The 15,555-nt window shown below is 40.6% G+C and overlaps 1 protein-coding gene across 1 annotated transcript in view; it reads right to left on the bottom strand.

Moving 5' to 3' along the window:
- Nucleotides 1–15,555, bottom strand: part of DOP1B (DOP1 leucine zipper like protein B) — a 2,336,114-nt gene that overhangs the window by 519,417 nt on the left and 1,801,142 nt on the right. Inside the window, exon 28 of the mRNA XM_044071549.1 lies at nt 8,257–8,339. Within this exon, the coding sequence (XP_043927484.1) occupies nt 8,257–8,339 (83 nt within the window). The remainder of the gene's footprint in view (nt 1–8,256; nt 8,340–15,555) is intronic.

A 15,555-nucleotide genomic window follows, 5' to 3' on the forward strand; every position in this document is an offset into this window, starting at 1 on the left:
CAAAATTAAGTTTTGCATGATTCCAAGCAACAAAAGTTGGAAAGTGGTCACCAATAGCATATGTCATGATTCTGGCAGGACTACACTTTCTGGAGCTGAAACAAGTACCCAGTCTAAGGTACTCTCCTTCACAAAGGTATTGTCTGATTGAATCTCGAGTTATCATTTAAGTGAGTGCACAGAGTTGAACTGCTAGGTGACTGCAAACATCAACTGATTGGGTCCAGTCAATGCTGTGGAAATCACGGACAACGATTTATTTTCCTCCAGTAATCACGGAGACATTTCTTGGAATAAGGCAAGAGGGTCGCAGGCATAGAAGACTTCATAAACCTGAATATTTCTCCAAATGGCTCTATCAGGAAGACAAGTCTCACCATCCTTCTATGTGTCAGAGATTAAGGCTTCAGGTCCTCTTAGCCTTGTACTCAGGTCACGTAGTGTGAAGAAACTCCCTGCCTGGCCCTCTGTTGTACAGGAATGAAGCCATGATTATGACCTTGATGACTTGAGTTTGAGTAGCAGCTTAGGCATTGAAAGAGCCTGGAGGATGAAAGTCAGAGGTTGATGCTTGCTCACCATTGTGGTGGAAAGGAATGGTGTCTTTGGTTGGCCAATCACCATCAAGCAAATGAAGGCTTGCAAGGCACCAAAATGGCCAGGATCAGGAATATGGGCCTGAGGCTTTCAAGTTGGAGATGAAAACCCACACTGCATATAGGCAGTAGAAGGAGGGGTGTATTGAACACTCTGCTGTGATGCAGATGATCACATCAGCCACCAGGGTAGGATTACTGTCTAACTATAAATCCCTTCATTGCCAGGATACTGGTGAGGACACAAACAACTTTCATGGCTGACTAGATTATGTCCCTTCTGGTCACAGGCAGCCCTCATGCTGGTGACTTCCCAGTAGCATGTTAACAAAGGGGCTCAAGAACCATAAGCACAGGCTTGATGGTTGGTGGGCATGGAGGCAAAAAGAAAATTCCCTACTACACTGATCCTTTGTAGTGATGGCCCATTCTCAGCTGACACATGTTGGGTTGAGTATGCAGCAGGTGAGCATCAGAGACGAGGAAAAAAGTATTTTAGGGGAAAATTATGAGGCACAGAGGAGATTAGGGAGCAGTAGATTAGGGAGCAGTAGTGTAGCTAGGCAGGGCAAAGGGGCAACTACCTCAGGAGCAAAGTGTGAGGGGGTATGACTGGCCATCCCATCCATCCATCATCCCAATCACTCTTTAATGCATATTGTCTTTTAAAAGCCAGTATTGCATTTGCAGTCAAACCTGAGTGCTCTAGTTCTCTGTGTGGTCTAAACATAGTAACTGCTTGCTATGTTTGTAGCAAGCAGTCTGACACAGTTTAAAAGTAAAAAAAAACATTTTTTTCTATTTTTAAGCAAAACCAGAGCTCTGTAGCACTTTCTGTGTGGTCTAAACTGTAGAAAAGTACAGTTTTGTACCTACCATAAATGTAGATGTTCGAGGATCCACATTGCTGCAGTCCTAACTATTGGGTAGTCCGCTGTCCAGTCGGCCCGAATACCAAAGTATATGGCTGACGTCGGTCAGGGCGCATTAGACTGACGTCAGTACGTCAGGGTACTAATGCGCATGACCGACGTCATATCCTCAGTCTTTTCTTGCCCCAGATGTCAGAAGACCCTGAAAAGCTAAGGCCAAAACCAAAAATTCCAAACATACCTGCACCAAAAATATGTACAATATATACAAAATTACCAGAATATAACCTCACCTACACAACCACCCTTAAACACAGAGGGGAAGGAGGGAGGTAAATTGGACTGCAGCAATGTGGATCCTCGAACATCTACATTTATGGTAGGTACAAAACTGTACTATGTTCTTCATTCCACATTGCTGCAGTCCTAACTATTGGGTAGAATCCCAAAGCAGAGGTAAGGGAGGCTGGCAAATCATAAGGAAGCAGGAACTGACAACATGCCTTGCAAAATAGCTGTGGCAAAACCAGCCCTAGACTTAGAGTAGAGAGGAAGGTGATAATGCTTAGAGAAAGTATGCACTGAACTCCAAGTAGCTGCCTCCAAAATATCCTTAGTGGCCACCCCTTAGAAATGCTGTAGAAGTGGCAGTAGCCCTAGTGGAATGAGGCCTAATTCCAGCTGGAATCTCCTTGCCATGATGGGAATAACAAAATGCAATGCAAAACCCAATCCACCTAGAAATAGTTTGTTTTGACACAGGCTTGCCCTGCGAACCCAAAGCAAAAGAAACAAACAACTGCTGAGACTGCCTAAAATCCTTAGTCCTGCTCAAATAATAACGCAATTGCCTGTGTACATCTAAAGTGTGCAAAATCTTTTCCCTTTATTTTGGGGATCTGCATAAAAAGTAGGCAAATGAATAGTTTGGTTTAAAGCCACACTAGAAACCACCTTAGGCATAAAGGAAGGATTAGTACGTAAAGAAACCCTATCCTTATGAAAAATCAAAAAAGGCTCTACCGCCATAAGGGCCTGCAACTCAGAAACCCTTCTTGCAGAAGTAATGGCCAACAAAAAAGCAGTCTTCCATGACAAATATTTCAATTCAGCAGTAGCCGCAGGCTCAAAAGGTTGTAGAGTAAGTTTCTCCAACACAAAATTGAGATCCCAAGCAGGAGTAGGAGCTCTACGGGGGTCTTATATTCTTTGCCCCTCTAAGAAATTGCTTGAACAAAGGATGCGAAAACAATGGTGGGTCACAATCATAGTGAGCTGAAATTGCTGCAGCATGAATCTTAATGGAAGAGAAAGACAAACCTTTGTCCAATAACTCAGTAAGATATTGAAGAGCCACACTCAAATTAGGCTCAGAAATCTCCAAATTGTTTGCTGCACTCCAAAATAAAAATCTCTTCCATTTTTCTGCGTACACTTTCCTTGTACTAGGTCTTCTGGCTTCCATAATCACATTTAAAACTTGTTGAGGAAGTTGAGACCTGCTGTCTTTCAAAACAGAATATGCCAGGCTGTTAGATGAAGAGATTGAAGCTTGACATTGAGCAGGTGACCGTCCCTCTGAGACAACAGGTGTGGAATCAAGGGTAAAGGCCATGGAGGCTTCCTTACCAGACTCCTCAGTAATGGGTACCAGTGCTGCCGAGGCCAATCTGGAGCTATTAAAATCATCCTTGGCTTGTCTTGTCTGACCTTTAGAAGCACCTTTGGGAGAAGAGGCAGAGGTGGAAAAGCATACACATGAAGATTTTTCCAACTGAAAGAAAGAGCATCCACTTTCCAAGCTGTGTGATGAAACCTCTTTGTGCAAAACTTTGGCAGCTGGTGGTTTAGTGGAGAAGCGAACAGATCTATGTCTGGAGTTCCCCATGACACTGTCAATTTTGAAATACATGAAGATCCAGTTTCCACTCGTGGGGATCCATGATTTGTCTGCTTAACACATCTGCTAAGGAGTTCTGTGCTCCGGCAGAAACCTTGCCTGAAGAGTTAGTTGCAAGCTGAGCGCAGTCTCCCATAAAATCATTGCTTGCCTGCACAATGGGTAAGAATGTGTTCCCCCTTGTTTGTTGATGCACCACATGACAGTTGTGTTGTCTGTTAGAATCAACACCTGCCCTGGAAGAAGTAACTCCTTGAAAGCCATTAATGCAAACTGGACTGCTAACATCTCTTTCATGTTGATATGTAGATGCTGTAGTCTGGCAGGCCACTTGTCTTGTATCCACTTTCCATTTAGATGAGCTCCCCAAGCAATGTCTGAGGCATCTGTCGTTAGAATCTGACTCGCCTCTGGCCGGGTCACAGAGAGTCCCTTGTTTAGGTGACATTCCTGAGCCCACCACAAAATTCCTTTTGAATGCAAGGTATTATTTGAATGACAGTGTCCAAATCCTGGCAGTGCTGTGTCCATACATTTTGAGATACCATTGCAGCTTCCTCATATGCAGTTTGGCATTGGGAAGCACCAGAATACAAGATGCCATGAACCCTAAGGCTTGAAGGACTGTCCTTGCAGTCAGCCCGGACTGAAGAGATAGTTGATGGAAGTAACTGGAAAGATTCTTTTGTTTGTCCGGGGTTAAAAAGGCCATCTGGGCTGCTGTATTCAGTCTCACACCCAGAAAGCACATGTCTTGAGAGGGTACTAGACTGGACTTTATTTCGTTCACAGAATACCCTAGGCATCTTAGCACTGCTATGACATAATCCAAATGCTGTAGAAGGTCTTCCTTTTCTTGAGCTAGAATCAGGCAGTCGTCCAAGTAAGGATAGATTTGAATTCCTTTTAGCCTGAAGTAAGCTATCACTGGAGCCAGAACCTTTGTGAATACTCTGGGCGCAGTGGATAAGCCAAAGGGCAATGCAGAGAACTGATAATGAGAATTTCCAGCTCGAAAACGCAGATACTTCCTGCAACTTAGTCTTATAGGCACATGAAGGTAAGCTTCCTTGAGATCTAAAGTTACCATCCAGTGATCCTTGCCCAGCAGAGGTAAAAGCTGTTGTAACGTCAACATTTTGAACTTGGGAATGTCCAGATAAGTGTTGAGGATAGATAAATCCAAAATTGGCCTCCACGTGTTCCCCTTCTTCGGTACTAGGAACAGGCGAGAATAAAATCCTAGGCCCCTTTCTGGCACAGGAACTGGCTGAATGGCCCCTATGTGGAGCAACAGAGAAATTTGCTTGTGAGCCTCTTGTCTTTGTAGAGGAGGAATGTCTGGCATGCCTTTGAAAGGAGGCATGGTATGGAAATAAAACCTGTAACCGTGGTGAATGATATCCAGAACCCATCTGTCTTGGGTAATTAAATCCCAATTTTCTTTGAAAAGAGACAGCCTTCCTCCCAAAGGTGCTGCCAGGCGAGAATGTACTGGCAGCTGAAAAGGCAGGTCATTGGGTCTGCTTACGAAAGGACTGACCCCTGCCCTCACCAGAAGTCTGAGCAGGGGAACTCCCTGTCCTAGGCCTAAAAGAACCTTGAGCTCTGCCCCTACCACGTCTAGACCTACCCCTAGACTGGGAATCATAAGCAGGATAAGTCCATCCCTTAGTAGGCCAATTTCTACTAAACTTCGGAGGCTGCACCTGCAAAAAATCCTTAACAGTTTGCATAGACTTAGCCTTGTCCTCCATTTTCTTTAAGACTGCTTCCACAGGCGAACCAAACAACACATCAGACTGCAAAGGAGCATCCAAAATCCTTGTTTTAACATGCTCAGCTAAATTCTGATCTCTCAACCAGGCATGCCTACGAAGAACAGAACCAGTGGCAGCCATCCTCGAGGAGGCCTGCACAGCATCAAAACCACATTGCAAGGAATGTTTACCCACCTGTTCAGACACATGAACTAAATCCTGCAACTCTTTACACTCAATACCTTCTGCCAGAGCATCCACCTTAGATTTCAATTGTGAAAGGAGATAATTCTGATATTTTAACATGTGAAACTGACAATTCAACGCCCTCATGGCTAAAGTGGAAGAAGTATACACTTTCTTTCCCCATCTATCCAAAGCCCTTGCCTCTTTATCAGGAGGAACAGGATTTTTAACAACAGAGGCCTTCACACCTTTAGGCCCCTGAGAGACAGTTTCGGGTCTGCCCTAGGACTCTTAAAAGATACTTATGAGCTTCAGGCACCCTATAGTACCTATCCGGTTTAACTGGGGCAGGAGGCAAAGAATCAGGATTGAGGGAAGCCTCTGCAAAAACATCTTCCACCACATTCAGAACAGGAGGTATAGCTAAAGGCCTATGCTGGGGTAAAACAAGAATTCCCTAAGCCTCTTCCTGGAATCAAAGAAATCTTGACCTTCCCATTTAAAATGCTCCCTCATGGAATGCAGAGTCTCTGAAAATGAAAAATCCTCAGGAGGAGAAGCTGAAGGAGTAGAATCATCCACATCAGAATCAGAATAAGGAGGATACTCCTGCAAGTCTTCAGCCGAAGACTCAGAAGCCTCGAACATTGCTCAAAACTCTCAAACTCAGGTTCCACCCTAGGCCTCTTATCAGGAGGGGCATAGAACCTCTAATCATAGTAATCAAATCCTCTGCCATTTTAAGCATATGTTTCTTAGGCAAAGACCCTGAAGCACTAGGAGAAACCCCACTGAAGTTAAACTTGGCCTGCCTCTCAAAGAAGCCTTGGAAACAGAAGGGAGTCTCTAACCACCTTAGGTAGAGAGGGAAGAACAGCCACCTGAGAAGCCCCCTCAGCCTGGCCTACTTCCTGCGAGGATACATCCTGTAACAGTAAAGTCTCTCCTGAGACTCCAAAGAAACACCTGGCAAAACCTCCGGCTCCACTGAGCCTTCTAAAGATCCGGCGCCTGGGACTGTCGGTTCTTCCACTCTAGGCTTTGCTGCTTTGTCCTTGCGCTTTTTGGCAAGCGGCGCCGGAGCCTCCGGCGGCATTTTATAATTACAACGCTTCCCAAAACTAACCTGGCACAGTCTAACCTTCTCTTAATAGTGCGTTTGTTAAATCTAGCACAAGAGCGGCATCCAACAACGCCGTGCTCAGGCCCTAAACAAGGTATACACAAAGTATGGTAATCCCTATGAGGTATCTGTTTCCCACAAGAAATACAGTTATTCACTTTTTCTGACATCCGGTTAAATACTGAGGCAAGAAAAAAACAAAATATTCCCCAACGGGGTACTTAGCCAACTTTGATTCGGTCTGAAACTCTAACTTCAGAAACTTTCAGAACGCCAACCTGCACTCGCAAAATTGCTTCTGCATCGGACCATGCGGCAAAAAAGACTGAGGATATGACGTCGGTCATGCGCATTAGTACCCTGACGTACTGACGTCAGTCTAATGCGCCCTGACCGACGTCAGCCATATACTTTGGTATTCGGGCCGACTGGACAGCGGACTACCCAATAGTTAGGACTGCAGCAATGTGGAATGAAGAACATCTGCGTATTACATTTGTTGCACACCTTTTGCTACAGTTGAAAAACAAAAGAAACATTTACTTCATTTTTTTTAAAGCAAAGCTTAAGCCCACTATCACACTGTGCAGGGTGTAAACTGCAGTAACTGCTAACAGTTTGCTACAGTTTAAAAGAACAATAGATTTTTTTTCTTTTTGTTTTGTTTAAAAATCTGAGAAAGGAGGGTCAAGAGCATAGCGCAGAAATGGGACCCGAATAGTTCTGCATTTCCAAAGCTCCAGGTATCTGATTGCGGAGCTTTTTTTTTTGCTCTTCCATTGTTGATGAGTAGCAAGAGGGAGGGGGCATGTACCTGGACACATGGTTGGTGAGTAAGCATAACAAACAGTCTTTTTTTTTTTTTTTGCTCCTTAATTGAAGAGCTGGGGAGGTGGGTCACCACTGTGGAGAGTAGCCCCAAGTGATACTAAAGCCATCAATGCCTATGTCAGGGAGTAGAGAGGTGTGTGCATTTTCTGTTAAGAAGGTAATGACTTTTTAACAAAATCCTAGTTTATGGTTGTTTTATTATTTTTAACCATGTGTTGGATGTGCTAAAGAAACCTTAAAATTATGATCAATTAATACTTTTAGTAGTTTGGCATTTCTTATTAACTTGACTGTAATTTTATTGATTGATAATATTTTAAGTTGCTGTAATTTGCTCGGCTAGAGGTGAAAATAGCTTTGCTTAGTTTAATTTGGATGTAGGTGTAAACTACATTGTTGCAGTGTATAAGAATGCTGTAGGTCATCTTGGAGCTGTTGGCTTAACAGGTTGTGCATATTTGCTCTGAGCCATCTGCATATTGGATTAGACCAGCAGATTGAGAGGGTGTAGGCATTTTATTTGTGAATATATTAGAGATTAATGATCTTAACATCGAACCTTGTGTGACTGTTATTTGCTGATGTGACGAACGTTTATTAGTTCAGCATGCACACTGTGTTCAGTGGCTTAGATTACTTTTAAATTAACCGACTGTATTGTTGATTATGCCCATTTCCATGAGTCTAAATAAGAATAAGTTATGTGAAGCTGTATCAAATGTTTATATCTAAAAATAGTGCTGCAACTATTTAACACCAGTGGTTAGGATGTGTAAACATACTCAGACCAGGAATATTACTGCAATGTTACAGATGAGGGCAAAGGAAATGCACTCAGGCTTCTTCGTCTTAACTTTGCACTACTGTCACATATTTTTATAACATAACAAAAGAGCAATGCTCCATAATGCATATTTATTATATCAGCAATGACACAATGAAAGAAATATTTCTGAGTAAAGGCTACAGTCTGAGTTGCTGTACATACCTCAGCCAGATGGGTGAGCGCTTGCACACTGTACACAGAGGGAGCTGAGGAAGACACCATAGAAGATGGCACACTGGAAGGATCTGAAAATACAAATTTTCCTGACTTTAATCACATTCTGATAATCAAATGGATGGCACGCCAACATAACTAACAAACTGTATCACATAAAAGTCTGACAGAGAGGTCCATAAAATGACTACCATGATCATTTCCATGTATTTTCATTATTCTCTCTAGACTCTTTCTAGTAAGAATCTATATTATATTGTTTATTGGTTTAAGCATTAACCCATTTTTTGTATTCTTTTATTGAGATTTTCTTAAAATTTGTGGTAATATGTACCAATTTCTGTGCTGGAGCTTTTCTCCTCGGGCCACTACTGAAAATGGGCTATCTTGGCCCAGTGGACCTTCCCAGTAAACAAATGCCAATAAATAAATTTCATACAAAATTCCATAAAGTTTAAAAGTTACAACTCAGCACAAAAATTTGTTAAAATGGACAGAGGAACAATTTTACTTTTAAAGTACACTACAGAATATATAACTTTCAACTACTAAATTTAAAATTTAAATAGCAAATAAATAAAACACAGATGCCCATTTTTCAAGTGCAATAAGGCACTTGGGGGATGACATCACTGCTTACCCACGAGTTGCAAGATGTGAGCCAAAACCCCTGAGCATGTAGTAATATTACCACACAAACTACCTCATATGTCTTGCTGCATACATAATTCAACTTGTACGCAAACATGCATGTGCAATGTCTGTATACACAAACACTACAAAAATATTGTTAAAGTAACAGTTAGAAATCATGTCCCACTATCGGAAACAGAGTAGTGAAACATTAGAGTTCAAAGCTCAAACGATACACAGTCCTTTACAATCTGAGTCCACTTTTGAATCTCATAACAAAAGCAACCTTAAAGTCCACAGGTCTAACCTGACCTCAGAGATTAACCATAGGACTAGCTTCCAAAAGCACTTATGTATTAACTGGCAAATAAAGTTAACTTGTCCCTCAGTGGTAAATAAAAGTACAGTTCTAAGTACATTTAGTATAACAGCAGAGCTTCAGAAAGAAGTCCCTTACTAATCTAATCTATTTATGACTTTTAATGAAAATGCAGCGGCATATTCCCTGCAAGGAACTAGTGCAAGCCACGCACTAGCTAGGTGGTAATGCGATTATGACCAAGTCTCCTGTCTAACTCTTACTGATGGCATCATGCTTGAGTACATGGTTCATTTTTATTATTTTAGTCACAAGTTGGGGCAAAGGTACATAATTTGCATTAACAGTGTTTTTACTATTCATTGACAAAGCCACAAGCTGGGTGAAACAGGTCCATTGTTTTGTTCTGCAATCCTGCAACCTCAGCAAAATAACAGCACTTATCTCAAGTGTTATTATTTTAATTTCACCGAAACTGAATAAAATACCAAAAAAGAGACATGAGGCAGATACAACCAGGATCCATCTGTTTACAAAATAGATCTGCCCTCCGTACAAGACAGGACGAAGGATGAGAGCATTTGATAACTGTGGAATATTTCAGGCTGTACACCCTGGAATAAAACCTAAGTAGGAACACCTGCCCAGTAAGGAAGAGTCACATGTCATATGTAAGCAGCACTCCCTGTAGGCTATAACTGTAATTGCAAGTTTGCTGTTAGCACTTTGAATATACAACTCCACCTTGTGAAGGAGAGAAAGAGAGAGTGATTTGAATACAACTGGTGTAAGATTCATAATTAACAGACAACCAAGTCACCAGTCAGTTTCAGTAACAGTTCGAATAGAAGACAGCGGAGAAAAACATCAGCCCTGCACAAAAATAACTAACTAAATCACACAAATATAAATTAAATATTTTTCTAACAGGCAGGGATTCAAGATTCAGTTGCAAGCTGTGGGAAGGTACACTAAAGTATGAGAAAAAAAACACGGAGAATGCAAAACCACATCATAGGATGGCATTTGTGAGATAAATAGAATTGGATACAAGTTATCAGACTCCCCAAAGGAGAGCAGTAGTAGAGCCCCTTCAGTGTTTGATTTGATTTCCTCACATTAGTATAACCAAATCTCAAGGCTGACAAAATGAGTCAGTGTCAATTCTGAAACCAAAAAAAAAAAAAAAAACTCTTGGAAGCTGGGGACAAGGAGTGTTGGCTTAAACTTAAACCCCCCATCACTATCAAAGAGCTCAACACCAAAAATGTCTTGGCACCAAAGAAAAGCCAGCACTTACCAGAATAATGATGAAATAATTCTGGGACCCATGAGTTTGACTTCAAATTGAGTAATGAACTGAGGATCCAGACAGAAATACCTCCTTTATGGCAAGCTGGCTGATGATGATTTGGCACCAAAGACTAGCATCAATATCAAAGGCAATGAACTTGGGGTCAAGGAGACATTCAACCCTCGAACTGGGGTCAAAGCCTAATAGTGGATCAATGAGAAGGACCTCAATGTCAACAGTAACATGGAGAGGATATCTCAAGAAAGAGCCCTGCATCCAACATCAGAAATCAAGTCAAAGCAGAGTAGGATGTGGACACAAACTCTGTTGCTCTCAATAAACATAGGACCACAACTGACACTGAAGCTAGAATGGGATAGTAAGGGAGTCTAAAAATATTCTGTTCTGCTCAGAATAGGATAAAGGTGTCCCTGAAAAGTTAGGTTAGTAAAACAAACAGCACAGGCCAGTATCGATATCTGCACATGTCCCTATGAAGGAAAGTAAAACTGAAAGTATACCAAACAGAAAATAAATGCTGATCTGAAAATCCCTAGCTGTTTCTGAATATTAAACTATGTTATGAGCCCAACTGAAGATGGTTGCACAATGATCAGCATCTTAAGTACACCTCTCCCAGTCTGAAAAAGAAACTGAGAGATAAGGGCCACTAACTCTGACAGTTTTAGTAAATTCAGTTACTGGCGAGCAAGTACACTGCCTGGATGCCAGCAAAGAAAAAACTTAAGAGAGCCTGAAAGAAAATAAGCAGGAAAGGTGAAGAAAAACAATGACTGGGAAAAATCCTGCAGTTTTGTGTCTTTCGGCTTTTCCCGGGTAGGGGTCGCCACAGTGGAACTCTGGTCCGCTAATGATTGGTAGTTGATTTTTACATGTCGAGTTACCAGCCCTGACACAAAACCTTCAACGAAGGTACGCCCATTCACGCATATCTCCATGCAGAAGACGCTCTAGCTGAGAATCGAACTGGACAGCGTCTTACTGTGAGGCGACAACGCTACCACAGCACCACCACCCCGGGTTTGAAGAATCCTGCAGTTGTTCAGCAAAAACCAGAGCAAACTAAAGCTTTGATACAAGACATGGCTTCCAGTAATCTAGAGGAAAAAATAATCAAATGTGCTCAGAGCTGATTAAAATAAACAAAACACAGAAGGAGTATATCAACTCAAATAACCAAAGGCTGGGAAAATAGAAGAATCTTTAAACAACTATTCAGATGAACTGATAAAACTGCAAAAGTCAGAGGTCAAAATGAAGAAAAGACTTGCTGAGTATGAGACTGCTCACAAAAAGACAATGCAATAAATTGCAGAGTTAGAGGACAAAGCGTGTGGGCAAAACCTGAGATTTTATACTGTATCACAGAAACTGGAAGGAACAGCCTTTATTAATTTTATGAAAGCACAAAAAGACAAATGGACTGGTATTCCACAAAAGGATTTGCTCAGTGAAAGGGCACATCAATGTGTATGCTTCCAAACCTGGCCATGTGAAAACAGCCAAGCCTTGAATTAGTAAAGATGCAAGGATACCAGCAAAAAGAAGTGATCCTGACAAAACTGTGGCAGAAGTGCACAGTATTAAAAACTGAAGAAAGTAGAGCAAACTTATCCCAGCAATCAGGGAATGTCGAGAGGTAGGTGTGAGATTCAAGCTGCTATAAACAAGCTGTCTTCAGAATACTTTTTCCTGGAGGATCAGTCATTTTCTTTATGCACAACAGGCTGAGGAGGATATACAAAAGTTTGTCCAAGAAAAAGTGAGCCAACAAACAGAATGGGATTCTGTTTCTCATTCTACTGATAATAAAGTTCAAACAGAGACTTTTGCTTGTGAAACCTTTTCCAATGTTCCAAATGAATATGACTGACAGACAGAAAAAATACAGAAGTTGACTAGAAGAATAAGGAGTACCTGGGACGTGAATTCGTGTCTAGGGCTGGGAGATGGAAATGCACAGGAAGGAGACCAGCAACACTGAAATTAGTGAATAAATGTGAGATTATAAAGCATCAATCACATTTGTGAAATATAACTTTAGAAGAAGAAGTAGAAAGATTGGACTTTTGTTGATTTTGTTAAACTTGTGGGGGGGGGGGACCTGAAAAGCATATAACACATTTCACGTCATAAATATTTGGAAGGACATTAAAAGTAAAAGGGAAAAATGTATGTAAAACAGTTTTTTTCTTAACAGTATTTTTATAAAACATTTCATGATAAAAAATGCATGTTATATAGTAAAGCATTTTCAGTTATTGTATGTGATAAAGACACTGAAGAAAACAAGCGTCTTTTTTCTTTTTTTTTAGTTTTAAGAAATGTAAGCAATACAATGTAAAAAGAGAAGAAATGCTGGGCAAAAGCATGTTTAATTTAATATGCTGTAATCGTGAGTTGTTGATGAGGGTGATGAAGTAAAAAAGTACACATATTATAACATATTTAGAGTTGATATGTTTCCTTTTACTTTTTCATATGTGAATGTCTGGATTAAGGCCCTTAACATAATCTAATAACAAGTTTTTTGTGTAAGCAAGTAAATAAGAGAACACTGAATGTAATGAAATGTTTTCCTTTGAAACAAAGGGCACATCAACGAGCCAGATCATGGTTAAATTGGGTTAAGGCAAGGTAATGGATCAGGCTTCCAATAGCAACCCCTCCAGCCATTCCAGTGTCCCATTACTTTGCTGTTTCTCCCCAGTTAGCATAAACACTGTTCAAACCTGTCAGTAGGCATACTATTTTCTTCTTTACTTCTACAATGATTAGAGATATCTAAAACTTTTATTTCAAATTTTATAGCACAAACACTGACAGCCATTTGCTGAACAAAACAATAAAGTCTCACAATGAAAACAGACTCAGCATGAACTGTAAGTTTTTCTGTCCTTGAAACTCACATTTATTGAAACCTACATTCAAAGAAAATGCATCAGGCCAGTGACAGATTAAATTTACCTTTTGGCTATTTTCAAACCATAGACTATTGCATACATTTTTAGGATCATGCATTCACGCATGTGTGCATTAATGCACCATCCTGACTGTATTAAATTATATTCCTTGTATAATACAGCACCACTTGTTACAGTGTGTTTTAAATTTGTAGTTTTGAACATTTTTTCAGTAAGCAATGAAGCAAAATGTATGAACAAATAATGGCAAAACTACCCATTACCGAACATTTCAACCACAAAGGGCCACTCACACTTCAGTTATTACAATCCACCAATATCAGTCAATAGCATAATCTCTGCATCATCTGAGCAATTCCACATTAAACATATCTATAGCTAATGAAGAAGTTGCTGCTGGCAAACAACTTTACATTTCTGTGCTTTATGTACAAATTTAGTGCCTTTTGGCCTTGGAGAATAAATTACCCACTTAAAAATATTGGTAAGCTGGTTAATACTGCAATACGGAAGGACAGTCAAACTGGCAACAGCTGCATAGATACTAGACATCTCATCCAAAGAAGGGCACACTCAGGAATGCAGCGCCCCCACCCCCCCCTTAAAGGGCACTGCAATAACAGCACTCCATCTACATGATGTGGGAGTAGAACCCACAGCCTTCTGCACCAAAGGCAAGTATGCTATCTCACTAACAATGTTTTCAAATTTTATAGCACAAAATTTGATGATGGCCATTTGCTAAACAAAACAGTTACACAATGAAAACAGACTCAGCATGAGCAACAGTGAACTTCTCTTCCCTTGAAACTGTAATGGAATTCAACATTCCTTAAAAATGTACCTGCTGATAACAGTTTGGTAGATGGTGTACAGCATTCAGGCTCGATGTACAGCATTCAGGCTCTAGTCACCTGTAATCATGGTAAAGGGTTTGAGATTAAATAAGTTAACTAATCAACCTGCCATCTCTAACTGGGGCATTACACACACACACACACACACACACACACACACACACACACACACACACACACACACACACACACACAGCTCCCATCTTTGCATATGCATCTTTAGTTTGACGCATGCACAGACGCTACTCAAAATGTGTAGAGTGCGTCCTTAAAGAAGAAAGGTATGTTTTGTGGCAGTCCTCGAGCCAGTGGGCCCCACTTCAAAGTCAGTGGGCCCCAGGCAACTGCCTAGGTCACCTAGTGCTAGATCTGGCTCTGCATATACCAACAATGTTTAGGTAATGACAGAAATGCACATCTTCTCCCTGAATGGAGAACAAGCATTCTCCAACATGGTATTAATTTACAGGTAATAATCAGTAAAAAAAAATCTGCCAGACAGAAAAAAAGCAAATAGCCACCCTTTTTATGCTCACTAAACATGGATTTGTTTTCAGGGAGTGTAAAATAATAAAAAGCTAAATTAAAAAAAAAAAAGAAAAACTCAAAACTACAAAAGTAACTGCAACAGCTGTTACAAAAACTTGGTGTTTTAGTTAAACTTCACTAAACATGGTTTAAAAAGCTATGTTTAGCTAGGCGGGAAATTAAATAAATAAATTGTGTGTGTGTATGTATGAATGAGACTGACAGAGACAAAGGAAGAGATACAAATTCTGAGCGAGCAGACAGAGGGAGAAGTGCATACTTGTCAACTTTTTTCCTTAGGAATTTCGATCCAAAGAGGTTTTTCATCAACATGCATTATTTGAAGAAGAAAACTATCATGTCAAGCTTTACTACACAACTGTAATCCTCAGTATTAAACCAGAAAATAAAGGACCAGGGATGTTCTGCTGAAAGCACAAACAAAAATTGGCCAGCAAAAGCAGACACGGATGCTAGAATAGATAATAAATCCTTTATTCCCAAAAGTATTCAGACCGGTTTCGGCAGGAATTGCCTTCTTCAGTGTAGGACAAGCATATAATGTCCTGTTATCAGTATATAATATATACATAGTATAATCCAATAGGCAAACAGGAGTCATGAATATTAATGAAAACAGATAAATTGAAATCCAACAAGTGCCATGAAGCCTTATGCATTGAAAAGCTTGAAGAATGAACAAGTATAACA

This window comes from Protopterus annectens, chromosome 5.part0 (assembly GCF_019279795.1).
Source record: "Protopterus annectens isolate FY-2018-M chromosome 5.part0, PAN1.0, whole genome shotgun sequence".
Classification (NCBI taxonomy): Eukaryota; Metazoa; Chordata; order Ceratodontiformes; family Protopteridae; genus Protopterus; species Protopterus annectens.